At 41.1% G+C, this 24,017-nt stretch overlaps 1 protein-coding gene across 1 annotated transcript in view; it reads left to right on the top strand.

Annotated features, from left to right (window-relative positions):
- Nucleotides 1–24,017, top strand: part of AVEN (apoptosis and caspase activation inhibitor) — a 170,740-nt gene that overhangs the window by 35,261 nt on the left and 111,462 nt on the right. Inside the window, exon 2 of the mRNA XM_077818928.1 lies at nucleotides 1,295–1,478. Within this exon, the coding sequence (XP_077675054.1) occupies nucleotides 1,295–1,478 (184 nt within the window). The remainder of the gene's footprint in view (nucleotides 1–1,294; nucleotides 1,479–24,017) is intronic.

The raw sequence follows: 24,017 nt of genomic DNA on the forward strand, positions 1-24,017 counted from the left end.
TAAAAATATATGTATTTGATAAAATCAATAGTAGTTTTGAAGATAAAAATATACATTTAAGTAATCTGAATGTTGAATTTGTAAACGTAATTAGTGGCAGAACCTTTTTTAGACTATGCCAATATATTATTTGTGTATATTATTATATGTATTATTTACTTCTGTGAAGCACTATATTGGAATTGCAAATGGTCTAAATTTATATTTTTTTAAAGTTTATCCATTCAAAGGTAAATTTCAGCCTTGTACCTAGAGAATTAGGCTGCACAATTCCCATTAACGCTATGATAATTTTGTGATTTATTTCTTAAAGCTCAAAATGAAATTTTAACTTCAGTGCCCTGCTTATTTGAGCTTTGGTATTTAATGTAGCTGATGGAAAAAGACCCTGAAAAATAGAATCTCATTTGGAGTTATCTCAGCATTTCAGCTGAAATTAAATCCATGCTAGTTTTCTGAAAACTGGCATGGCTGGAGTAAGAAGCATAGAGTCGTATTTTGATCATGGCTTGACAGGAACAAATGGTACAGACAGCTCTGTGTATGGTAGCTAATTATGGTGCCAGAGTTGGCTTAGGTGGGTCTGCCTTGTCTGAATTTTGGAAGATTCTTTATTAAAGTGATAAGCAACAATAGTAAAGGCAATTTGTATTTGGTGTGTTGGGTGTATTTGGCCAAGGGCCATCAGCCAACCAAAAAATGCAATAATACCTTACTAAAGCATGCCCAAGTATGGTTTACTGTTGAAATGTGTCTCCTCATCTTTAAAGAGTGGGGATTAGATTGGATTATGTATTGGGTATTTCAGTCCAAAACATTTGCTTGCCCATAGCAAACCATTCAATCTAGAGGAATTGGTCAGGTGGCTTCTCCTCAATTAGCGTGGCAGGTGGATTTTGGATCTTTATTTTATTGAAATCATAGCTGTGCACTAGCTCCTAGCAATGCAGATCTGGCACCACATCACCAAAAAAAGAGGTAGTTCGCTAAACTTGTTTTAGAGTTTTTATTTGTTGCTTTGGGATTAAGAAGAGGGAAAAGGTAATTTACCTAAAGCTCATACAAAATAGTGGAGCGTGCATATATAAACATTTCCTGTTATTGGCAACATGGTATATCACAGTGGCTTTTGACCACTACCATGTCATGATCCCATAACCCAAAATTAGATCCGCCACTTCCTATTTGTATGTGCAGGCTTTAATATTTTGGTTGGAGGATCCAGGAGATGTTTGTATAAAAGCTAAATGCTGGATGAATCTTACTTATTTATATCATCATTTAAATGTCACAGGCAGATGATGATGATGATGCTGAATCACAAGAAGAGAAAAAGGATGAACTGAGAGGCTATTCAAAAAGAAAGATAGTCTCCAACTGGAACCGTTATGAAGGTGAAGATGCTGAGAAAGAGGCACAAAATGAAAGTGGAGAATCTCAGAGGGGAACGGATTTCAGTGTTCTGCTTAGCTCAGCAGGTAAGGATGAGAAAATCTCATAGAGTATTGGTTATTTATGAGTTACATTTTTTTCATCATAACTCTAGCTTTAGCTCTTAGCCTTGGTTCTGGAATGGCACTTGGAATGCTACTTGTATGCACTTGACTAAATCCAGTATTGAGTTTAGGATCCCTTAAAATTATTCCAGAAAGAGTTTTCCATGCCTGTTTCATATGGAGTAGTCAGCATTATGAACTTATTGATGAGCAACTGTGCTAGTATAGAAGGGTATGTAAAAGGTTACACACTATCTGGGTGGTTTGAAAAAGCTGTGAAAACTAACATGCAGATTCGTTATGCCTAGAATTGCCAACTACAGGCAGAAGGGGCAACTTAGGAATGTTCGACAATAAATACATAAGGACCAGACCTTGTAGTCTTTACTTGCGCTGAAGTCCCTTGAAATCAATAGTTTTGCCTAACTGAGGATTGCAGGATCAGGCCCTCAATTACAAGTTTTAATAATTTTTTTAACCAGTTATTTTAGTTTGATCACTGAATATTGCAGCGAATGCTGTCCAGTTAAAATGAGGTGTGTATGTCTTATTTCAGAGCTTAATTTGTCTCATCTTCACTCTTCCTCTTGACAAGACCTTGTGGCTATTAGCAGGTATCTTAGAATAATAAATCTTATACTCTAGAATACCTCGGCATGATGGAGAGGCAGCTCGCTTCTGAGGCGCTGTTCATAGTAGGCTGAAACCATGCTAATGGCCAATTTTGGTAGCCTGGCTTCCTTCACTGGTTTACCTAAAACATATTTCCATGTTGTTGGAATAGCTGTAGCTCACGAAAGCTTATGCTCAAATAAATTGGTTAGTCTCTAAGGTGCCACTAGTACTCCTTTTCTTTTTGCGAATACAGACTAACACGGCTGCTACTCTGAAACGGTTATGATATGGCTTTCAGGAAAAAAATAATCTTTTTTTATACTGAGCAGGGAACCATCTTAGTAACAATTGTTGCTAGCATGATTAGTCTGTGGTGTAGAATGGGCCATATGCCTATGAGTTTAGGGTTTCAGTAAAAATTGTAATGATGTTTCATCATTTTTCTTGTGTGATAGTATTAAAACTCCAGTTAGAAATCTCTCTTTTGTGCTGTGTACTTTTTAGAGCTAAACTACAAAGAACTAAGTTTCTAACAACTTGTATCGTTTAAAAAATTATATTGTCAACAATTTTTGTTGTTTGTGAATTCTCTAAATGGCTGAAATTTAAAATTTGTGTATTAGTCTTTTTAATACTTGCCAATTCCTTGTCCTTCTTTGTGCATATACACCAGTTTATTATATAGGGCATGTCACAACTGCTGTGCTGCTGGCATTGTTTTGTTTTGTTTTTTTGTTTTTTTTATAAAAAGAAATACCAATGAAGCAAATGAAATATTTGCTTTGGGAAGATAAAAAGAAGATAAAAACCTTACAAAAGAATAATATGGATTTCTCACAGAGATGCAAGGCAAAAAAGTAGATCATATTTTGAGCTCATAAACTTTGATGATCTTTAACTGTACACTGAATTGCTTATGAAAAATACTCAAGCCTTGCTTAAACTGTTTTTTAAATTAAAGTATAATCTCATTCTTATAATGCCATTTTGATTATTAAATTAATTGTATGTTATTGAAAATTATAATTTCAGTATGCCTGTATGGATTATAAAACGTTGGGTTTTACAGCATGGTAGGGATTCACGAGTTGCCTGTTCTGTTTGTATTCATAAAGACTGAGAAACCGATTACTAGAAACTGAAGTTGCTTGTTTTATACCTGTTTAAAACAAGATAATCTAGTTTGTGACTGTTGACCATTCACATACCCCTGGGGAATGCCTTACGTTTTTTAAAATCTAATTTAGAGTTTATCATGTTTTATATCCTGTAACCTGTTTTCATTCTGAATTTCTTTATATTTGCTGTCGTATCAGCAAACATTTTTATATACAATTTATATGTAATATTTTTAGTATGACAGAAGCATTTTTAGTTTCTTTTTTCTGTTATACTAATTTAGAAAAAACAAACTGTTCCTTTGTAGTCTGGGACAATTACTCCTCTCACCCTCTTGTCAGCACTAGAAAAGTCAGGAAGAAGATTATCAAGTCCTATCATTATTATTTAAAAAAATTGTTTTTCTATACAATAGAATTATTATTTGATCCCTAGGTGTTCTGCTCCTTGTGAGCTTTTGTTAAGAATTGCTTCTGAGTTATGTGATGAACTAAAAAATAAATCCACACCTATCTGCAGTACTCTTTCTATATTTTAATTTAGCAGAGCTAGAATCTTTGTAAAAGTAATAGAATTGTACACAATTGCATGAAGTCTTCGGAAGTATTTTGTTCTAACCAAGATTTAAGAGCTGCTTGCTAAATGCTGAAGTTGTAAGATTTACTTATTTCTATTTTAATAACGTTAGTGGAAACCCAGATTATTATAATTGAGAAATCCCTTCAACTTCCATGTTGCAATGAGATCCGGTTTGTTCTGGGCAATAGAATTTTTCCTACCTTATCATTTCTGCATTTCAATTATTTCTCTGAGGTAGAATCTACATATATAGGCAGAATGTGGAAAAGTTACCCGAGTGAGTGATAGTTTTGTTGCAATATACAGGCAACTAAATTTATCTATCAGACATTGCCGTGTACCTCTAACTTGCTTAACAGTATCTACTATACAGAGATAAGTTTCTCCCTGTTATTTACAGGTAGGTACTAATTTACATTCTCTCCCCATTCTCCCCTTATTTATTCTGACTGATTTAGGCTCTTCAGCAATTTCTTTGCTCCACTGTGCTCCCTTTTCACCACCTGACAGTACAAATGGAGTGGAGACTGATTGCAAACACTCAGCTGGAGGATTCCATAACATGGGGGAGTCCTCAGTGAGTGTAAAGCTAGCAGAGCTGGCTCATATATTACCTTACCCCGGCCCCTGAGTCTGTGAACTTTCATGGGTACAGAATAGCAATGCACAAAGCCAGGTGCTGCACATTAGAGCACTCCTGAGCTTGCTTTATCCGAGAGGGGCTGAGGTGAGGTGAGGCAGAGAATGAGGATACACTCAATGGCAGTTAGACACACCAGAGAATCTAGACTACCATCTTTGTACTGAGGAAGTAGAAGGGAAGGCAAAGATTATTACTTTTCTTCTGTATGATGATTTACCTTTTTCACTCTTAGTAACAAATCCTGTATTTTCTTTGAAAACTTTGGGAGTAATAAAAATAATTGTTCTTCAAATATTTGTCCACATGGATCCCACTCTAGATGTGCATGCACGCCCATGCATGTAAGATGGAATTCTTCTTACCAGTCATGGCAGCAAGACAGAATTTAGCAGTGCCCACCTGCTTCCTTCTGTCAGAGTTTAGTTAGTTTAGTACTTAACATTTTTTTTAATTTAGCCTGCTGACAAAAAATAAAAATAAAATAGAAAACCCCTAGGATCATTGATACAGTGGCATTGATCTCATGGCTGAGGCAAAGTCACTGTCCTTCAAGTCCTGCCCTTCTGGTGAGCTGGCAGTGTCCTCAAGTGATGGGCATTCTAAATGCTTTTCCCACTATTTTTGCTCTGGGCTGCACAGCATGACCTTTAACCGTTAGCGACATCTAATCCTGTTATTCTGGATTATCTATTACCCTTGAAACATTTAGGACTTTAATTTAGCTTGGGTAGGGTTTGTGTAGCCAGGATATCTGCCTGTTGCCCTCCGTTTCAAGGTTTACATATTCCCACATTCAATTATATCTAAGTTCTTGAAAGGTCTGATCCATGTATTTTCCCCCCAACGAGGGACATTTCCCCTCCTGGGAACCTAAATATTGTACTCCTGGCCCTAATAGATCTCCTCCTTTTGAGCCTTTACCGTCATGCTCCTTTACCACCTCTTTATCAAGGAAGCATTTTTGTTACCTCTGCTCAAAGGGTGAGTGTGATTCAAGTGTTAAGGGCAGGACCTCCCTATGCTATTTTCACAAAAACAAAGTGTCTCTGAGGACTCACCATCCTAAATTCTTACCTAAAGTGGTGTCATTTGAATCAATATATATATATTTTCCAGAGTTTTTCTCCAAACCCCATTTGATCTCTGTAGAAACAAAACTTCACACGCTCAGTGTCTTGATGGTAATCCTCCACTCTACTATTTGTTCCATAGAACAAAGCTTTTCCATAAGTCACCAAGGCTATTAGTAGCATTTGGTGACAGGTCTAGAGGGCAGGCTAATCCAACTCATACTTCCTTGCCACTGAAGAGTCTTTTAGCTTTGGGATACTGCAGTGGTTCTCAAACTGTGGGTCAGGACCCCAAAGTGGATCGCGACCCTGTTTTAATGGGGTTGCCATAGGTGACGTTAGACTTGCTGGGGCCTGGGGCCAAAGCTGAAGCCGGAGCCCCATCACCCAGGGCTGAAGCCTAAGCCTGAGCCTCACTGCCCTGAGTGGTGGGGCTCGGGCTTTGGCTTTTCCCCCCCTTCCTCCCCGGATGTGGCAGGGCTTGGGTGGACTCAGGCTTTGTCTTCCCCCCCCCCCCCCCGAGTTATGTAATAATTTTTGTTGAAGGGGGTTGGGATGCAATGAAGTTTGAGAACCCCCAGGATGCTGTATTGGCAAAGGAATTGAAGGACAGTTGGGCTTGCTCTACACTTAATGCCCTTGGGTGCAGATGAGTAGGGGTGAGAGGATATGCAGATGGGGCCCCAATGGATGCTGCTGGCCAAAGACTTTTATCTGGAATGCATGGGGCACATGTGCATCTAGAGTGGGATCCCTGTGGACAAAACATTTTGAATACCCACATTTACTGGTTAAATGGTTAAATAACCATTCTTTTTCTCTCACTGCCCTCAGCTTTACAGAGAGCCTTTGGCAAGTGGGAGTTAGTGTACATGTTAGAGTAGGTTTGCGATTCTCTGTAGTATGAAAATCTCAGAGTATAGTAAACTGTGTGTCCAATTTTGTGGCATGCATAATAAGGTGAATCACCCAATAATTTTTCTTGTGATTTGTTTGATTAAATTAGAACTGTATTTCCAAAAGTGAAAACCGTATTTTCTTCTTTTAGACTTGGTGAAGAAATACTTTCCAGTTAGGAAAGTTATGTTTAACAACCATGCACACTTTGAGAAAAAAATTATCTTTTTGGACATATAGAAGTGAATTCACAGGCAGATTTTAATTTTGTGTTTTCATCATCAATACACATTATTTCTTCACAAAGCACTTTATCCTCCTCTCTTGAGCTTTAAATGGAGCAATAAGTATGTGGGGGAAAAGCAGCAGAAATTGAGTTCTAAAGGAAAAATGTGTTTGTGAATATTCCTTATACACATTTATAAGTGGAACAAACAATAATTGAAAGAGTGACTTTTTTTCTACTTTTTATATCTGAATGAGAGAGAGTAATTTTAAACGATTGTAGCACCTCATCTGAATGCTTTTGGTCTGGCCTGAGGTTGGTGTAGGGTCTTGGAGGTCAAAGTCTGTTGGTCTTCTGCATCATTATGCCAGCATGCAGCTAATATCTTGAAAAGGGTGGGATCATTAAATATGCTCAGTACAGTGACTGGAAAATGCATTTTAAAATATTGAACCTTTACTTAGAACTAGCAGTGCAATTCTATTCGTGTTTGCTGTTAATATGAGTTCTTGACTTTGCAGTGAAGATAGCATTGTGTGGGTATTGGTGGATGAGTGAAATTATCCATCGCTGGAATAGAAGAAAAATATGTACTGTTCTATGAAATGAACACTCCTGAAATAGAACATGAACTCACATACATCTGTAGGGTTTTTTATGATTAACTCTGTCATTCTTAGCACGTCCCTGGATGGCTACATCTGTTTTCTATAATCAGTGTATTAATATGTTACGTTTGTATTTATATAGAACATTTCATACCAAATGATCCCAAAGTGCTTTATAAGCTATACACCAGGATAAGTACAGCAATTTCAAGGGTGGAAAGCAGCAGCTATTTTAATAGCAATCAAGCAACACTAAATAACAGTTAAGGACAAGATGGAAAGAATAACGTAGCCAAATGAAAATCTGACTAGGTCAGAGGTGGGCAAACTCAGGCCTGTTCTGCCCGGCCCCTGAGCTCCTGGCCTGAGAGGCTAGCCCCCGGCCCCTCCCCTACTGTTCCCCCTCCCCCGCAGCCTCAGCTCACCGTGTCACCGGAGCAATGCTCTGGATGGCAGGGCTCCGAGCTCCTGGGGCAGCACAGCTGCAGAGCCTTGGCCTGACCTGGTGCTCTGTGCTGCACGGTGCATGGCTGGCTCCAGCTGGGTGGTGTGGCTGCCAGTCCTGGTGCTCTGGGCGCCGCCAGCCACCAGTGCTACAGGCAGTGTGGTAAGGGAGCAGTGGGGGGGTTGGCTAGAGGGCAGTGGAGTTCAGGGGCAGGGGATGTGGATAAGGGTCGGGGCGGTAAGAGGGCGGGGAATGGGGGGGGTGAATGGGGGCAGGGATCCCAGGGGGCAGTCAGGAAGGAGAGGAGGGGTTGGATGGGGTGGTAGGAGGCAGTCAGGGACAGGGGTTCTGGGGGCAGTCAGGGGACAGGGAGCGGGGGGGTGGATGGGGCAGGGGTCCCGGGGGAGCAGTCAAGAATTCCTGAGAGGAGGGGTTGGATGGGGTGGTGGGAGGCAGTCAGGGGTGGGGGTTTCGGGAGCGGTCAGGGGACAGGGAGAAGGGGTGGTTGGATGGGTCCTGGGGGGGCAGTCAGGAAGGAGGGGGGGGTTGGATGGGGCAGCATGGGGCAGTTAGGGGTGGTCGGTCAGGGAGAAGGGGTGGTTGGATGGGGCAGGAGTCCCGGGGGGGCCATCAGGGGTGAAAAGTAGGGGGGGTCAGATAGGGGCAGGAGCAGGGCCATACCTGGCTGTTTGGGGAGGCACAGTCTCCTCTAACCGGTCCTCCATACAATTTTGGAAACCTGATGCGGCCCTCAGGCTAAAAAGTTTGCCCGCCCCTGGACTAGGATGTAGGGGCTAACACCCTGCATAAAGTGCTATGGGTTATTTAATAAGCACAAGTGGTGAGCAGGGTGTTGAATTATGTCTCCTGCAAAAGAGTGCATCTCCAGCACACACTGTTGTTGCTATGCTGGGGATGTTGGTTTAGAGCTGACTCTGAGGAAAAGACCATTCAGTCAGGAGTGCTGGAACAATTTTTATAGTGGGGGTGCCGATGATGGAAACTATGTATTACGTGTTTGTTATTACTACTTCAAGCCGGGGGTGTGGCAGCACCCCTTGTTCCAGCACCACTGCTTCCAGACAAAATATATGTACTTTGAATGCCCTGAGGTGCTACAGGGCAGATGAGGAACAAGGGAGATTTGCTTGTCAGTAACTAAACAACAAAAGTGGTAGAGGAAATGGCAACTTCCTTTCTCTTTTATTTCATAGGAAGTAAGAAAATGAAGTTAGGTAGAGGGAGGCATTATTTAGTTTAAGGATGAAGAACGTGGCTCGTCTGGCTTTCTGTGTTAAACTCAGAGATGTAATAATTTTATTTAAAAGAATTTAATATGTAGAAAACACAAGAAAGAAGGTTAAAGGAATATCTATAAAAGTATATTTTGACCTATTCATAACCACAGCATCAGAATTCTGAAATCAGTAACCGTATTCATTCAGCTATTTTTCTTATTATTTCTGTAGCATCACACTTGTCTTTTCTAAAATGACAGAAGCACTAGAATTTTTTTAGCATAATCATGACTATAGCATAAGCTTCAGTGTGAAAGCTGTGTGCATACGTTTTCTATTCTTATTTTGCTGCATCTGTAGCCAGCCAATACTCACCGTATGACAAGAAATAGTCCAGTAGTCGGTGATGTTCTCAGGGGACTTTCCAGTTTGGTGCTCTTCATTATATACTAAATGTTGCTATGTAAAAACATGTTGTTTTGTCAGGTTTCAGAGTAGCAGATGTGTTAGTCTGTATCCTCAAAAAGAAAAGGAGGACTTGTGGCACCTTAGAGACTAACCAATTTATTTGGGCATAAGCTTTCGTGAGCTACAGCTCACTTCATCGGATTCATGCTATGTTATTTTGGTGTATCTTGGTTCTAATTTAACAAGTCAATCTATTGTGATTGACTTCCTGTTATTTTTAGATACCAACAAGACTAAATGTACCTGTTATCAGAGGATGGGTTATTAGACCATTCTGGCTAAATCAAAACACCTGGTCCCACGTCATGGAATAATTGGACAAACTGGTGAAATAGATTGTTGATGAGATAGATTTCAAACCTGAGTTTGTTGCTGTCATAAAAAATAGGCTGGTGTCAGAACTTAAATTAGAGCAGTTTGGTATTCAGACCTGATATAACTTAATGAAAAAGTGAAATGTCAACATTTATTAGTTAATTAAATGAGGATTTATGATGAACATTCCCTGTAGGTTTGCAAAGGTGTTAATGTTTGTTAAATTCTCTGGTTAAGTGATTACTTTTTATGATGCGTTGCAATTCTGTTCAGGAAATTGAAACAGGAGCCTTTCTCTTATTTATTTGTTTAGAACTCAATGAAATGATTTTTATAAGGTATGCTACTTGCACAATGTCTTTAATCTCTTAAATTCTCTGTGATGGACAGTATATATATTAAGAAAGGCATTTAAATCTTTATAAAATATACTGTATTGATTTAATTATTATAGGGCTGTCCTGAAAAGCATGTTTTTTTTCATACAGGTGAAGGGGAACTCTTGGATTTAAATTTTTTAATATTCTTCCAGCCTTGAGTCAAAGCAGTACTTTTGTCATATATTCCTTGGATAGTTAGAAATGGTTTTAGTTTCTGTGGTGTTGCTGCTAATATCCTTTTAGGCTCCAACAGTCTCTTGTCTTGTGCTAATTAAATCCAAACTGAGTGTAAAACTCAGGCAAGTTTGCATTACAGCATATAAAAGCCTTCTAATATAGTCAAGCTGTACATTCATTTTCACTGATAATTTGCATGTTCCTTGTTTGTTAAATTTTGTGTGTTGTTTTTCTGTGCACATTCTCTTTGATGATTTATTGTGTGAATGCTTTTAATATCTGAAGACTCAAAATAAGGTGGTGATGTTTTTAGTAGTCTATGGAAAAGACTTATCTTTATTCCTATTGTTGATCATTTTGAATTGGCTTATCACATTAAAATATTGCTGTTCAGCATTCCAATATAGCATAATGGATTCAATTCAAAATGCCATAAAATGTTATAGCAGAACTGGAGAGGGCTGGGGAGATGAGAAGCAGAACTTTTTAATGCTGTTAAGACTTGAAGGATCTTGTAACTTATTTTACAATAAGTAACACTGTTTATTCCTTTGGACCACACACGTCAATATATATTGGTGTAATTCTTGTATCACTCTTAGGGGGAGAGATAGATCAGTGGTTTGAGCACTGGCCTGCTTAAACTAAGGGTTGTGAGTTCAATCCTTGAGGGGCCCACTTAGAGATCAGGGCAAAATTTGGGGATTGGTCCTGCTTGGGGGGGGGGGCGGGGGAGGGATAGCTCAGTGGTTTGAGCATTGGCCTGCTAAACCCAGGGTTGTGAGTTCAATCCCTGTGGGGGCCATTTAGGGATCTGGGGCAAAAATTGGGGATTGGTCCTGCTTTGAGCAGGGGGTTGGACTAGATGATCTCCTGAGGTCCCTTCCAGCCCTGATATTCTATGATTCTGTTAGCAGTTTCTAGGAACCCTTGGAGCTGTTTAATAATATTGGCATTGCTAGGACTAAATGAGCCTACATTTACAACTCAAGGCAATACATCAGTTCATTGATTTTTCTTCATCTTTGGATCAATAATCAGAGTTGTAAAACATTCACATTTTTTTCCTTTTTAGCATTTTCTGATTACCATGTAAGATTCCATTGATCTATTTTTATTTTCTACAGGTTATTTAAAAATAACTCTAAAATAGACAACAGTTTTCTCTACCTAGTACTGGCTCCTAGCTGAAGTAAACTACAAATCCATTGTGGAGTCTTCAGGGAATATGTCTTGAACCAATCTAGTAAAAACTCTGTTCAAGCAGAAGGAACAAAAGAAGTGGAAACAATAGAATAATCTTACTTTGCTAGAAGAATCTTGCCATGTTTTCAGTGACTGCCTTCATTCTTTTATTCATCTATCTTAAGTACCAAATATAGATTTTGATCCTTCATTAGGTTCTTGATGGTGAATAAATGTTTTAGCTAGAAATAAGTGGTCAAGTGGCTTATTACTGAGCCAATTAAAATGTTACTATTTGTCTCTTGGGATCTGAGCCCTTTTCTTTCAAGACAATAGCTACTACCACCACAACAACTAAAAAATGCCCCACCTACTTGCCATGCTTCAGTAGGATTATGTCTCCACTGCTGGATGGTAGATGTTAAGATAGAAAATAGAATTTTGACAATGCAGGGTTTGTGTGTGTTTTGTTCTGTTTTTTAACTTCACATTTTTTAGGGGTGGCTGGCAGCTTTTGGTGACTTTTCTTAAAGGCAGGGGAAGAGAGTTGGCTCTGTATAATCCAGCCAAAAGAACTTTAAGAATAAGAAACTGTAAGTTTAGATCATAAATCTTGTTTTTGCTAGAATACTTTACACAGTATTTAGTAGCAAACTTTATTTCCATAGATAGATGGTACTCAGATACCATTGCAATTGGGTGTTGTCTAAGAACCTAAGTAGAACAGAGAAATTGTTTAGTTTTATCATTTAATGGTGGATGGGTGAACTGCCATAGGATGATGCTGATCTCATTTCCAGTGTCTAAAATTACTGTTGACTGCCTTCTCACCATCTGCTTTTGGGTCTCTCTCTACAATCTTGGCCATCAAGTTGTAGTTTTATCCTTAAATTTCTGTTATTTAACATGTATTTCTGCTCTCAGGATGAGAATTAGTGGTATACAAAATTACTAAACGCCAAGAGCTGTTGTGTACCTCTGGAGGACTGAAGGGAAAAAACAGACCTTCGTTTAAAATAAGATCATATCATTTTTCTATCCTGTGGATATGGTAAGACAGATGTAGGAAATAGGGTTGTCAGGTGTCCGGTTTTTGACCAGACAGTGTTTGGTCATTCGCAGTAACCTGCCTCTGTCACCAGGGGGTGGGGAGAGCAGCTGCTGGTGCTGGAGCTTAGAGGAGCACTCAGGAAAGGCTCTAGCAGAGAGAGGTACTGGTGACTCCCCTGTCCTGCTCCAGGTGTGGCTCTCCTTTCCCCATCCTGCTCCAGTCATGCGCCTACCTCCGGAGCGCAACTCTCCCTTCCTTGTCCTGCCACAGTCACCCCCCCCACACACACACACAATCCCCATCCCCAGAGCGTGGCTCTCCCTTCCCTGGCCTGCCCCAGTCACCCCTCCACCCCTAGAACTCTGCTCAGCTGGCAGGGAGAGGTGGAGAGAGCAGCGAGTGATGGGCTGGAGCAGTGGGGGGCAGAGCCTCGAGGGAAAGAAGCAGAGCAGGAGGCCGGGCCTCAGGGGAAGAGGCGGAGTAGGGGGCGGAGGGAGGTTCCTTTGCTCATTGTCCGGTTTTCACAAATTAGAAAGTTGGCCATCCTAATAGAAAAACTTATAACATGAACAGAGAATTGATTTTCTTTATATTTTTCATAAAAATTTTGCTCAAGCAAAAAATAATAGAAATGGTAAAGAGAGAGCCTGTGTCCTTCTGTTGCTCTGGAGTGTAGTTCAAAACCTGTTCATCCTTATGTACAAATTATTTCTGCAGTGTTGCCTTGTTCATTGTTGGCTTGGGTTATTGGCAATGTACTGTATAATAAGTGCCACAGATATTTATTTTTTTATATGCCTGCTCTTAAAAATTGTTTATGCCCTGAAGAATCAATATGATTTGCTATTTTCATGCAAGATTTTCCCATTTCCTAATTTTCTGCTTCAGTTTTTAGTCATGCAGTTCTTCCTATAGATCAGAGAAGTCCTAGAGCAACAGAAGAATTAAACTGGAGAATTCTGATTTCTTACACAAATTAGACAAGCAAGTCTTGCTTAACAACTTTCTGGTAACTTGCCTGAGAAATAAGGCATAGGCAAGGGCACAAGTGCCATCAGAAAAAGGCTATTTGCTTTGACTTCCTTTTAGTGATCCATTTAATATGCTAGGACAACTTATCTTTAAGATGAGTCACAAGAAAACTTAAATTGTTCTATGTCAGTAAAGCAGACTGAGTTAGCTATAAGACATTGCAACAAAGAGAATCTCACAGAGCACTCAGATACATGAAAAAGAGATTTTTAGCAAAAGGACAGTATTGCCCTTCCTCAGAATGCGAATATGCATCTCTCCCAGCGATATAAATGGATTCTTTACTTTCTTTTTTTAAATGCTGGGATAACTTAAATCTATATTGAATTGCATATATTTGATCTTCTTATCTCTTTTCTCTTAAAGCCCCAATATGGTTAGGAAATGCTCTAGACCAGTGCTTCTCAAGCTATCTGATGTGGGGACATGCATTTTTTTTTTCTCCAATGTGCGCGCAGACTGGCAGCCGATGGCTCGTGGACCGGCACCTGTCCGCGGACCACCACTTTTGAGTAGCACTGCTCTGGACCACTGAAGAACTGTTGTTCATCAGCTCCGAGGTCCGTATTTCCAACTACAAACATTAAAAAAATAATGAATCCAAACCCACAAAAAACATGAGATTTAAAAAAAAAAAAATCACACTTTTTTTTGTTAGCCGCATTTTGATATTTTTCACCTTTGGGGAAGCCACTCATACCTAACCTGTGAGAGATTGTCTCGAGTTCAAAATTCAACCTTCAGTATATGTACAAAACTGAAAACCTCCCTGTTTGCCAGTTGGTCTGAACTCCACTTCCTTTCTCCATTCCCTGGAGTATGGGGTTCTGACATTCTGTCCTTCTGTATCCTCCTCCCTAGTTAGACAGGATAGGCAGCTGCTTCATTCACATGCTGCCCAGCAGTCTCTTGTCCCACACATTCACTCCCCACCATATTTCCCTTCCTTTCCCTCAGTCTTATGTTCCTCCTCACGTTTTCTTTCTCTGTCACTGCCCCCCTTTCCTACTTATTCTGTTGACTCCTTATTATTTCCTGTCCTGTTCCCTAACACAGTCCCCCCTTCCTGCTGTCCCCACAGTTCAATTCCCAGCATCTCTAAATGTTGCTGTCTACTCCCTGGCCATCACATAGTGACTAAGGAGCCACCGTCTTCTCTCAGGGTAGCTCAGTTTCTGGGAGATGGTTTCCATCTTTGTGGAGCGCACTCTCACCTGCAAAGGTCAAATAGTTATGGTGGCTGTCTTGCTAAGGGACAGTCATGGGAGGTGGTTCCCATTTTATATAAAGACAGGACTTCACAAAATGAAAGCAGAAATCTGAAGTTCATGAGAATATTTTTTTAAAACAAACCATGAAAAATCACAAGATTTGGCATTACTGTAAGCTGCTTCTCTGCCTCCTCAGTATTGCCTCTCTAACTTCCTGATAGCACATAAAAGTATGCTTTTTGTCCTATCAAATAAACTGACCTTTTATCACAGTCTAACAATAGGAAATGCCAGATTTTAAACTACTCGTTGGATTTTCCTTAGAAATGTTTTCTTTTTTCTTGTATACAGAAGAGAACACTGTATCCATGCACTCACCCTTATTAGATCAAAAACACCATCACACTATAAGATGACGGTACTGGAATACAGTTATAAGAATTGACACATGCCATAGACACACCATACTTCCTTTTTTTTGCTTTAGGATTCCTAGATACATTACCACTACAGCAACCAGAGTAGGTGAGATCATCTACAGGTCAGTACATTGTGCTGTTCATTTCACAATGGCATTGGTGTCTGAACTTTAAGGAACATAAATCATTAGTAAAAATAGTATTTTTATTTATTAAGTAACCACTGCAAAAGCACTTTGGGTGCTCAACAACAATCATAAAAACAATATCTCATTCATTAATAAAATAACTCTACAACCTCAACAAAATTACAGACATTGTGGGTAAACAAAAGCAAAAAGTACAAAACAGTAAAACAACAGTGGTGGTCATTCAAAAACATCTCTAAAAAAAATAAGCTTTTAGGTGGGGACAGGTGACATGAGCCAGATTTCAGAAGTAAGTGCGTTTCATACCATGAGGGATATAGCAGCAAAAGTTTGATTGCCTACCAATTTCAGATGTTATGGAGGAACCCCTCAGCACAAGGTGGCATCTGACCACAAAACCCCATCAAGTCCACTGCCTAATAATTGACGTTTAGCTTTGCGTGTTTGTCAGGGCAGGGTCAAGGATGTGAATGAAGGGTATTTTATGGGCAAAGGACAAATTAATGTTGCCACAGAATTTACTAAACTCACCAAATAACTAAGCACATTTGGGACTGTTTTTTGTAGAAGGCAGTCTTTTACATAGTAGGCTCTCTTTCGTTCAATCATTTTACATAATCTTAAGTTAGTGACTATTAATTTATGCCTGTTTTTATGTCCTTAATTAGAGATGGGGTGTGGAAATTGAGAGTAAGAAGGCAGAGAGTAAAGTATCTTTTAAAATTAAATTCTGAATGCCAGTTTCCCTCTCCCCCAGCAGTTGTTATGAAAGTACTTACCCTATGTTTATACAGTATCTAGCACGATTGGGACCAGATCTGATTGGCCTTTAGATGCTACCATAACATAAATGATTAATAATAATAAAAGGAAACAATTGAAAGGTTTGGGCAATGCACAGTTATTTTCTGTATACACTAACCATGAGAATTGAGTAATGTGAGATTCATAGAGTAAAAGGGTGAAATCTTGGCCCCACTGAAGTAAATTAGGGTAAGCTTTTTCCACTTTTAATGTTCACACACTGGCTTTTATTCTAAAGTACTCTGTCACAGATTAGCCACTGGGCCAATGGGCCCGTGTCCCCCTGGAAAAATGGGCATCCCTGTGCCCTGCCCACTCGGCGCTCCTGCGGGCAGGGCAGGTGGGACAAGCTGGACAAGCCTCCACACCTGACCCAGCTCCTTGGCAGGAGCGCTGCGGGGGAGCGGGGGGAAGAGGTGCACCCAGGCGGAAGGGGTGGGGAGGGGCCCCTGCTTACTCTGGGCCAGGGCCCCACAAACCTCTAGTCCGCCTCTGAAAGCACTTATACGTCACGCTTTCTGATTTTTTTTCCCTTTTGAAGATTCTGTCACCAATATGTTTTTCATTTAATGTTGTGCCACCGTTTCAGGGTCTCAGTGGGCCTGATTCTGATCTCACACTGAGGTAAATCGGGAGTAACTCCACTGAATTCAGCAGAATTACACTGGTGTAAACTGGTGTGGAATCACATTTCAAAGATATTAAAAGTAGAGCTATTTATCTTTCCTCCCAAAATCTCTCCTGCTCAGTCCCTTTTTACTCCTGACAGCTCCAGTTTCTTCATTCACCCTGACTTGAAACCCTGATACAACCTTTGGCTTCTTTGTTTCTCCCCTTCTCTCATTAAGTTCTGTCTCTTCTTCCTTCTATAATATCTCAAAAACCAGTCCTTTTTCTCAGATACTAAAAATGTGGTCTATGCCTTGGTCATCTCACATTTTGACTAGTGTAGCCTGCTCCTCCTATCCTTTCTGCTTTGACTATTTACCCAACCCCACTCATCTTCATCTTCTGTTGTTCTGACTGTGTTTCATCTGTCAGCTTGTCTTTTATCCTTTTTCTGAAGCAGGTTCAAAATTCTAGTATTCATTTTCAAAGCTCTTCACATGTCTGTCCCACCCACATCTTCGGTCTCATTTTCTCCTATATTCCCATTTCCTCCTTATTTTCTTCTTAGCTCCTGTCCTTAAATTCCCCCTCTTTTCTCTTTTATATTTTGAACTTCATATTTTTTCATGTTGACCTTGGATTGCACACCCTCTGTGTTTCAATTGAGTTTCCTCTCTTTCAAATCTCTCCTTAAAACCTACTGCTTCTATTTAGCTTTCTGATACTGAGCCATTGCTCCACTTTCATCTTTTTTGAAATTATCTGAATTGGAATGCACGCTTTTCAGGGCAGGGACCTTGTCTTTTGTATGTCTAATGTACTGATGCAATTAGGGTACTTTATCTGTCATAACATAAATACACGTGCTCTCTGGTTTTAATTTTTTTTCTTTGTAATGTCTGTCTTATAATACATGTTTTTCCTGTATCACATTGATTTTTTCATCTGGTTAGAAGCTGAGCCCACTGTGGTCCCATCTTTAATGGCATGTCTACACTGCAATTAGGCACCCGCAGCTGATCCATGCCAGCTGGCTTGGGCTCGGGCTAGGGGGCTGTTTAAGTGCAGTGTAGATTTTTGGGTTCAGGCTGCAGCCCAAGCCCTGGGATACTCCCACAATGTGGGGTCCAAATGCCCAGGCTTCAGCCTGAGCCCAAATGTCTACACCACACACAAACATCCCTTTAGCCCAAGTCAGCTGGCAGGGGCCGGCTGTGGGTTTTTAATTGCAGTGTAGATCTACCCATACAGGCCCCAGTAAAAAACAACCTCCACCTCACCATTCTGTTCCTAATATTTATGAATGGTGGCAGAGTATCAGTAATGGGTGGTTTGGTTGAAACCTGTTTATAGTTTTCCATGAATATAAAGGAATAAAACTGTAAATAAATAGCTTTTCCCAAATGCCATTCGTTGGGGCGGGGAGGAGGGGGAGAGAGAGAGAATGTGACTGTCTTTATAGTCCAGTGGTTGGGACCCTCAACTGAGATGTGGAAAAGTCAGGTTCAAGTCCCTACACCAATGTGTATTTATTAGTGGACCCTTGTCCTGCGAGCCCCCCACGGCTCCCTCCCCTCCATAACCTGAGCTGGCTGCACGCCCTACCACCTGTTCGCTTCCGAACTGCACCACGGGAACAACTTTATATGCTCGTGTTCCACAGGTCTCACTTCCTCACCCACATGTCGCTTCGTGATACCAAGTGGTGGGACTATCTACCACCTTTAGAGGGTGAGGGACCCCGGTGGGCCAGCCTCTATTCCACCCTGATCCCACGGGTCGCTGGGGATATCAGTTGGTGACTCCTTCATGGAGCCGTGAGCACGGGTGTATATCTGGTGTCGTTCACCCCCATCCCTGATGCCTGCCCCTTTTGCGGCATGAGGGAGAACCTGGTGCACGCCTATCTAGAAAGCACCAGGTTGCAGCCCCTATTCTGGCTCCTCTAGAGCCTCCTGTTGAGGTTCTGGCTGCACTTTTCCCCACATTTATGTATATTTGCACCCTGTCTGTGGTCCCATGAAGTCGCGATACCTCCTCATCAACCTCCTCCTGGCCCTGGCCAAAGTGGCCATCTACAATACCAGGAGGAGGATGCTGGATGACAGGGTGCTCTGCGACTATGGGGCCTATTTCCGTTCCTCCCTTGTTTCACACATCTGGGCAGAGTTCCTCTGGACAGTCTCCGCTGGCTACCTAGACAGCTTTCAGAAGCAGTGGGCGCTGTCCGGGGTTCTCTGCTTGGTGTCCTCTGGATCCCTAGTTCTGAAACTGTGACCTCCACTCCCGTCCCTGTTACTCCTTAGTTGTTCCCTGAATTCAGTTGGGTCCTGGGTCCAGTGGCTCCTCCCACAAGGCTGGGGGAGAGGCCTTTAGATGCAGATGGGCACAAGCCCGCCCGCTTCCCAGAAATTCAATAAGATCTCAATACAGGACACAATTGCATTACTTGTAATTAGATTGTGAGAGTTGGCGACACTGGACTAAAGACACTTTTTAAAAGTAGGAGATTCTGTATAGAAGTGCTTGTTTGATAACAAAAAGAAGTGGGAAGGAAATATGATTTGTTTGACTCTGACTCATTTTCAACTTTTACTGGCATGTGAATCAGATGACCTTGCTTTGGCAGTATACACTCACCATCTCAACACATGAAAGTGTGATGTTTCTGAATTCACTGCTGCTAATGTGGATTGTGGAAACAATAATGTCCTCCACCTCCAGCCTCTTCTTTTGAAGGCCTTGGTTGAAAGCTGACCATGACATGCTGTCTTTTATTGCTGAATAGCTGTATTTGTATTTAACTGTGCTGCAGATTTGTGTGAGGGTTACCTAAAGATAAAGCAGTTATAAAGTGTAGGCAATTAAGGAAGAAGTCCAGTTGAAGATGGAGTTGTTTGACATAAAGACATCACTGTAACCACTGAGATTTTTATGTTGTGCAACCAGAGGTCATTACTGATGGTACCAATAGTAAGGACATTTGGACCTGAGACACTTGGTTAGCTTTCCACTGAGGAAATGCTGGTAAAATTGAGCTGCCAAAAAGCTAAGTATTATTGGAAGCTAATAGCCCAGTGGTAATAGAAGAGAAATTGGGTTTGATTTTTATTAGTAAATTTAATGCTAGGGAAATGTGCCAGACTGAGTCCTGAAAACAGAAGTCGTTAGTTTATTTCAGGAAGAGGTTTAGCACAGGTATCCAGACATAGTCTCACAAGTTCCTGATTTCCCACCTGAGAAAAGTGGCAAGGGTTCAAGGAAGTGTTACTGAAATGAACAGACTCTTTCCAGGAGAAGTCCCCAAAAGGGAGGTGGTAATGGGAGACAGCAGTTCTGCCACCACACTCCTCTCTCATGGACTCTATTGGACTCTGTTTTTTCCCCCCTCTGGTCGTGGTCACATTTATATGCATCCACTAGAAGATACAGGGAAATTTGATGGACTCAAATGTCAGCAATATGCAGATGCTACACATGTATCTGACCTCCACAATATTGAATAACACCACTGACACTGAACTAAACCAGTTGCTGGCTGAAATCATCACAGGTTGCAGGTAGATATGGCTGAAGCTGAATCTTAGCAAGATAGAAGTTATGTTTGGTAGTCAGAGGAAAAAAATTCTAAGAGCTTGCAACCATATTGCACCTCCTTTGATTAAAGTCTGCTATCCACAACTCCACAACTATGAAGTGCAGAGTTCTTTTGGATTTTTCGCATAGCAGTATATATGAGCAATGCATTTACCCTTTCCAAGAGGCTGGGGCACTCTGTCCCATCCTTGAAGATTATGGCCTGGCCTCACTAATGTGTGCCTTCATGTCTGGTCTATAGCAATGCAGTCTATGTGGGCTTGAATTCAGTGCAGATAATGTGGATTGTGAAACCAATAATGTCATCTCTGAGATGAATACAATAATGTAGTGCTGATAAAACTACAGCAGGTACAGAATGCAGCCACTTACCTCCTCAGAAGCATGGGTTAGTATAAGCACATTCCCTGCACTGGCTTCCCATAGAATATTGTGTTTAAATTTGAGTAGGTCCTTATTTTCAAGTTACTATGTGACCTGGGGTCAGGATAACTAAAAGAGCCTCTGGGACCTCAATCCCCATCAATGATTCTAGTTCTCTTGGGAGACAATCTGCTACAACTGTAAATTTCATCTGTGCAAGAGACAGAATCTTCTTGGGAGCTGGCTCAAGGCTGTGAAACTGATTTCCACAGGAACTTACTCTGAGAAATACCTCAAATTTCATTGCTTTCCCGTTCAAATGCTAAGCATGCTTCTCTGAACTGGTCTTCTCATATAGCAGCACATAGCTCATCTCTTTTGGGGAGAAAATTCCTCTCCTCCCCAAATGCTCCATGCACACACTAGTTCCCTTGGGTCAAAAGTTCGAGAGGAACCACGTGTGCAAGGTGCTAGTAATTTTATTTAATCTATGTTTAGAAGGTGTTCAGGTACAATTGTGATGGGTATAGTATAAAAATAAGAACAGAATGTGTCTCAATCCTTTCCTAGAGGAATAAACTTGATGTGGGAGGGGAGAGAGAACAATTCAGTTTCCATGCCAATAAAGTCCTCTGTCTCTAGTCTGCAAAAAGGTGTCATGTAGTGCCGTTTTTGCTGGCTTTAAGGTGTGGACACTTAGCCCTATGAACTGGACCAAGACGATCAGACTGTACCAGATGATGACTAGTAGTCATTACTGAGCTGGGCTTGATTTGAAGTACTAATGTAGAGGTGAAAAGTTCTTTATCCCATTATCATCGAGTCAGTGTCCACTAATTATGATTCTGATGAAGGTGATGGTGGTTTGCTTTAGGACTTGTTTCTTTTGTGCAAGGTTTTAAGACAGGGGTGGGCAAACTTTTTGGCCTGAGGGCCACATCACAGTTCCGAAACTGTATGGAGGGCCGGGTAGGGAAGGATGTGCCTCCCCAAACAGCCTGGACCCCGACCCCTATCTGCCCCTTCCCACTCCCTGACTGCCCCCCTCAGAACTCCTGACCCATCCAAACCCCCTGCTTCTTGTCCCCTGATGGCCCCTCCCGGGACTCCGTGTCCCTAACTGCCCCCCCAGGACCCAACCCCCTATCCAACCTCCCTGTCCCCTGACTGACCCAACCCCTATCCACATTCCACCCCCCCCCCGACAGGCCCCCCAGGACTCCCACACCTATCCAACCTCTCCCTGTCCCCGACTGCACCTTGGGACCCCCTGCCCCTTATCCAACCCCCCTGCTTCCCAGCCCCCTTACCATACTGCTCAGAGCACCAGGACTGATAGCCGCACCGCCTGACCGGAGCCAGCCATAGCGCCATGCAGGCTAAAGCACTGGGGCAGGCTGGCGGCTCTTGCTGCCACGCTTCCCGGCAGGAGCTTGCAGCCCTGCCTCCCAGAGCGCTGGTGTCACAGCGAGCTGAGGCTGTGGGGGAGAGGGGCTAGCCTCCCCAGCCGGGAGCTTGAGGGCCGGGCAGGATGGTCCCACGGCCTGGATGTGGCCTGTGGGCCGTAGTTTGCCCACCTCTGCTTTAAGAACATAAGAATAGTCATACTGGTTCAGACCAAATGTCCATGTAGCCGAGTATCCTGTCTTCTGACAAGGACCAATGCCAAGTACTTCAGAGGGAATCATCAAGTGATCCATCCCTGTTACCCATTCTCAGCTTCCGGCAAACAGAAGCTAGGGACACCATCCCTGCCCATCCTGGCTAATAGTCATCAATGGACCTATCCCCCATGAATTTACATAGTTGAACCCTGTTATAGTCTTGGCCTTCACAACATCCTCTGGCAAAGAGTTCCACAGGTTGACTGTGCGTTGTGTGAAGAAATACTTCCTTTTGTTTGTTTTATACATGGTGCCTATTAATTTCATTTGGTGACCCCTAGATCTTGTGTTATGAGAAGGAGTAAATAACACTTCCTTATTTACTCTCTCGACACCAGTCATGATTTTATAGACCTCTATCATATCCTCCATTTGTTGTCTCTTTTTCAAGCTGAAAAGTCCCAGTTTTATTAATCTCTCTTCATACGGAAGCTGTTCCATACTCCTAATAATTTTTGTTGCCCTTTTCTGAACCTTTTCCAATCCCAATATATCTTTTTTGAGATGGGGCGACCACATTGGCAGGCAGCATTCAAGATGTGGGCGTACCATGGATTTATATAGACGCAATATGATATTTTCTTTCTTATTAGCTGTCCCTTTCTTAATGATTCCCAACACTCTGTTAATTTTTTTGACTGCCGGTGCACATTGAGTGGATGTTTTCAGAGAACTATCCACAATGATGCTAAAATCTTTCTATTTCTTTGAATTAACCTCATGGATTTGACTGTAATTTCACACCCTTGCTTGTCTTTGATTCTTTGTTCAGTTCAGTGAACATTTTTTAATGGATGTTTGTTTTTCTCTTTCTCTAGAAGTCTTTAATATGCAGAAGTAGCAGATGTTTTTGAGTTATTGTTTTTGAAAATAATGAATCTGAATTTGCATGACACTTCAGCTCTGGATTATGAACTATCTTGATCCTTTCCCTTTTGAAAATACAGGCTTTAAGAACTCTTCAGTGATACTACATTTTTTTAAAGTTACGTACAATATATTCATTCTTTATAGATATTTTGTTGACCTTGCCATGCACTTTTATTGAACTTACTTTACTATACTGTTTACTTTTAATAAGGTGTGTAACAAAGATCCTTTGATTTTCCTTAAATTTTAAAAGTAGTTTGAAATAAAGCAGGAATGCAAAGGCATTGATGGATGTATAAAGTAAAAATTTCAACTATATATGTCTGATTATGTTGTTTTGGTTTTCATTCTCCACAAGTTAGTGTCAGCAAATCAGATTGTAGTTTTAGATGATCAATGACCAAAGGCATATTATAAAATACATAATAAAAATGCTCTTACAACCTTCATTTATGCAAGTAACCCTTATTTACACCAGTAATCCCATTGAAGTCATTGGAACTATTCATATCACTGAAGTCTGCATAGTTGGACATGTTGTTTGACCTATTAACATATGTTTTAATTATTTATGAAACACTTAGAAGACCTCACCAGATATAGTCACAGGATTTGGAATAGCATTGTTTCCTGGTAAGAACAGTACTCCAAGTTAAATGCAAAAGCTGTTTGATAGAATGAACCTTTGCAGTCACTTTTGTTGCATCTGTGCATTAAGACAACTTTGCCCCTCCCCCCAGCATTTTCCATCAATTGCTAAGAAATATCAGATAATATATTGTAGTTC

This window comes from Eretmochelys imbricata, chromosome 6 (genome assembly GCF_965152235.1).
Source record: "Eretmochelys imbricata isolate rEreImb1 chromosome 6, rEreImb1.hap1, whole genome shotgun sequence".
Taxonomy (NCBI): Eukaryota; Metazoa; Chordata; order Testudines; family Cheloniidae; genus Eretmochelys; species Eretmochelys imbricata.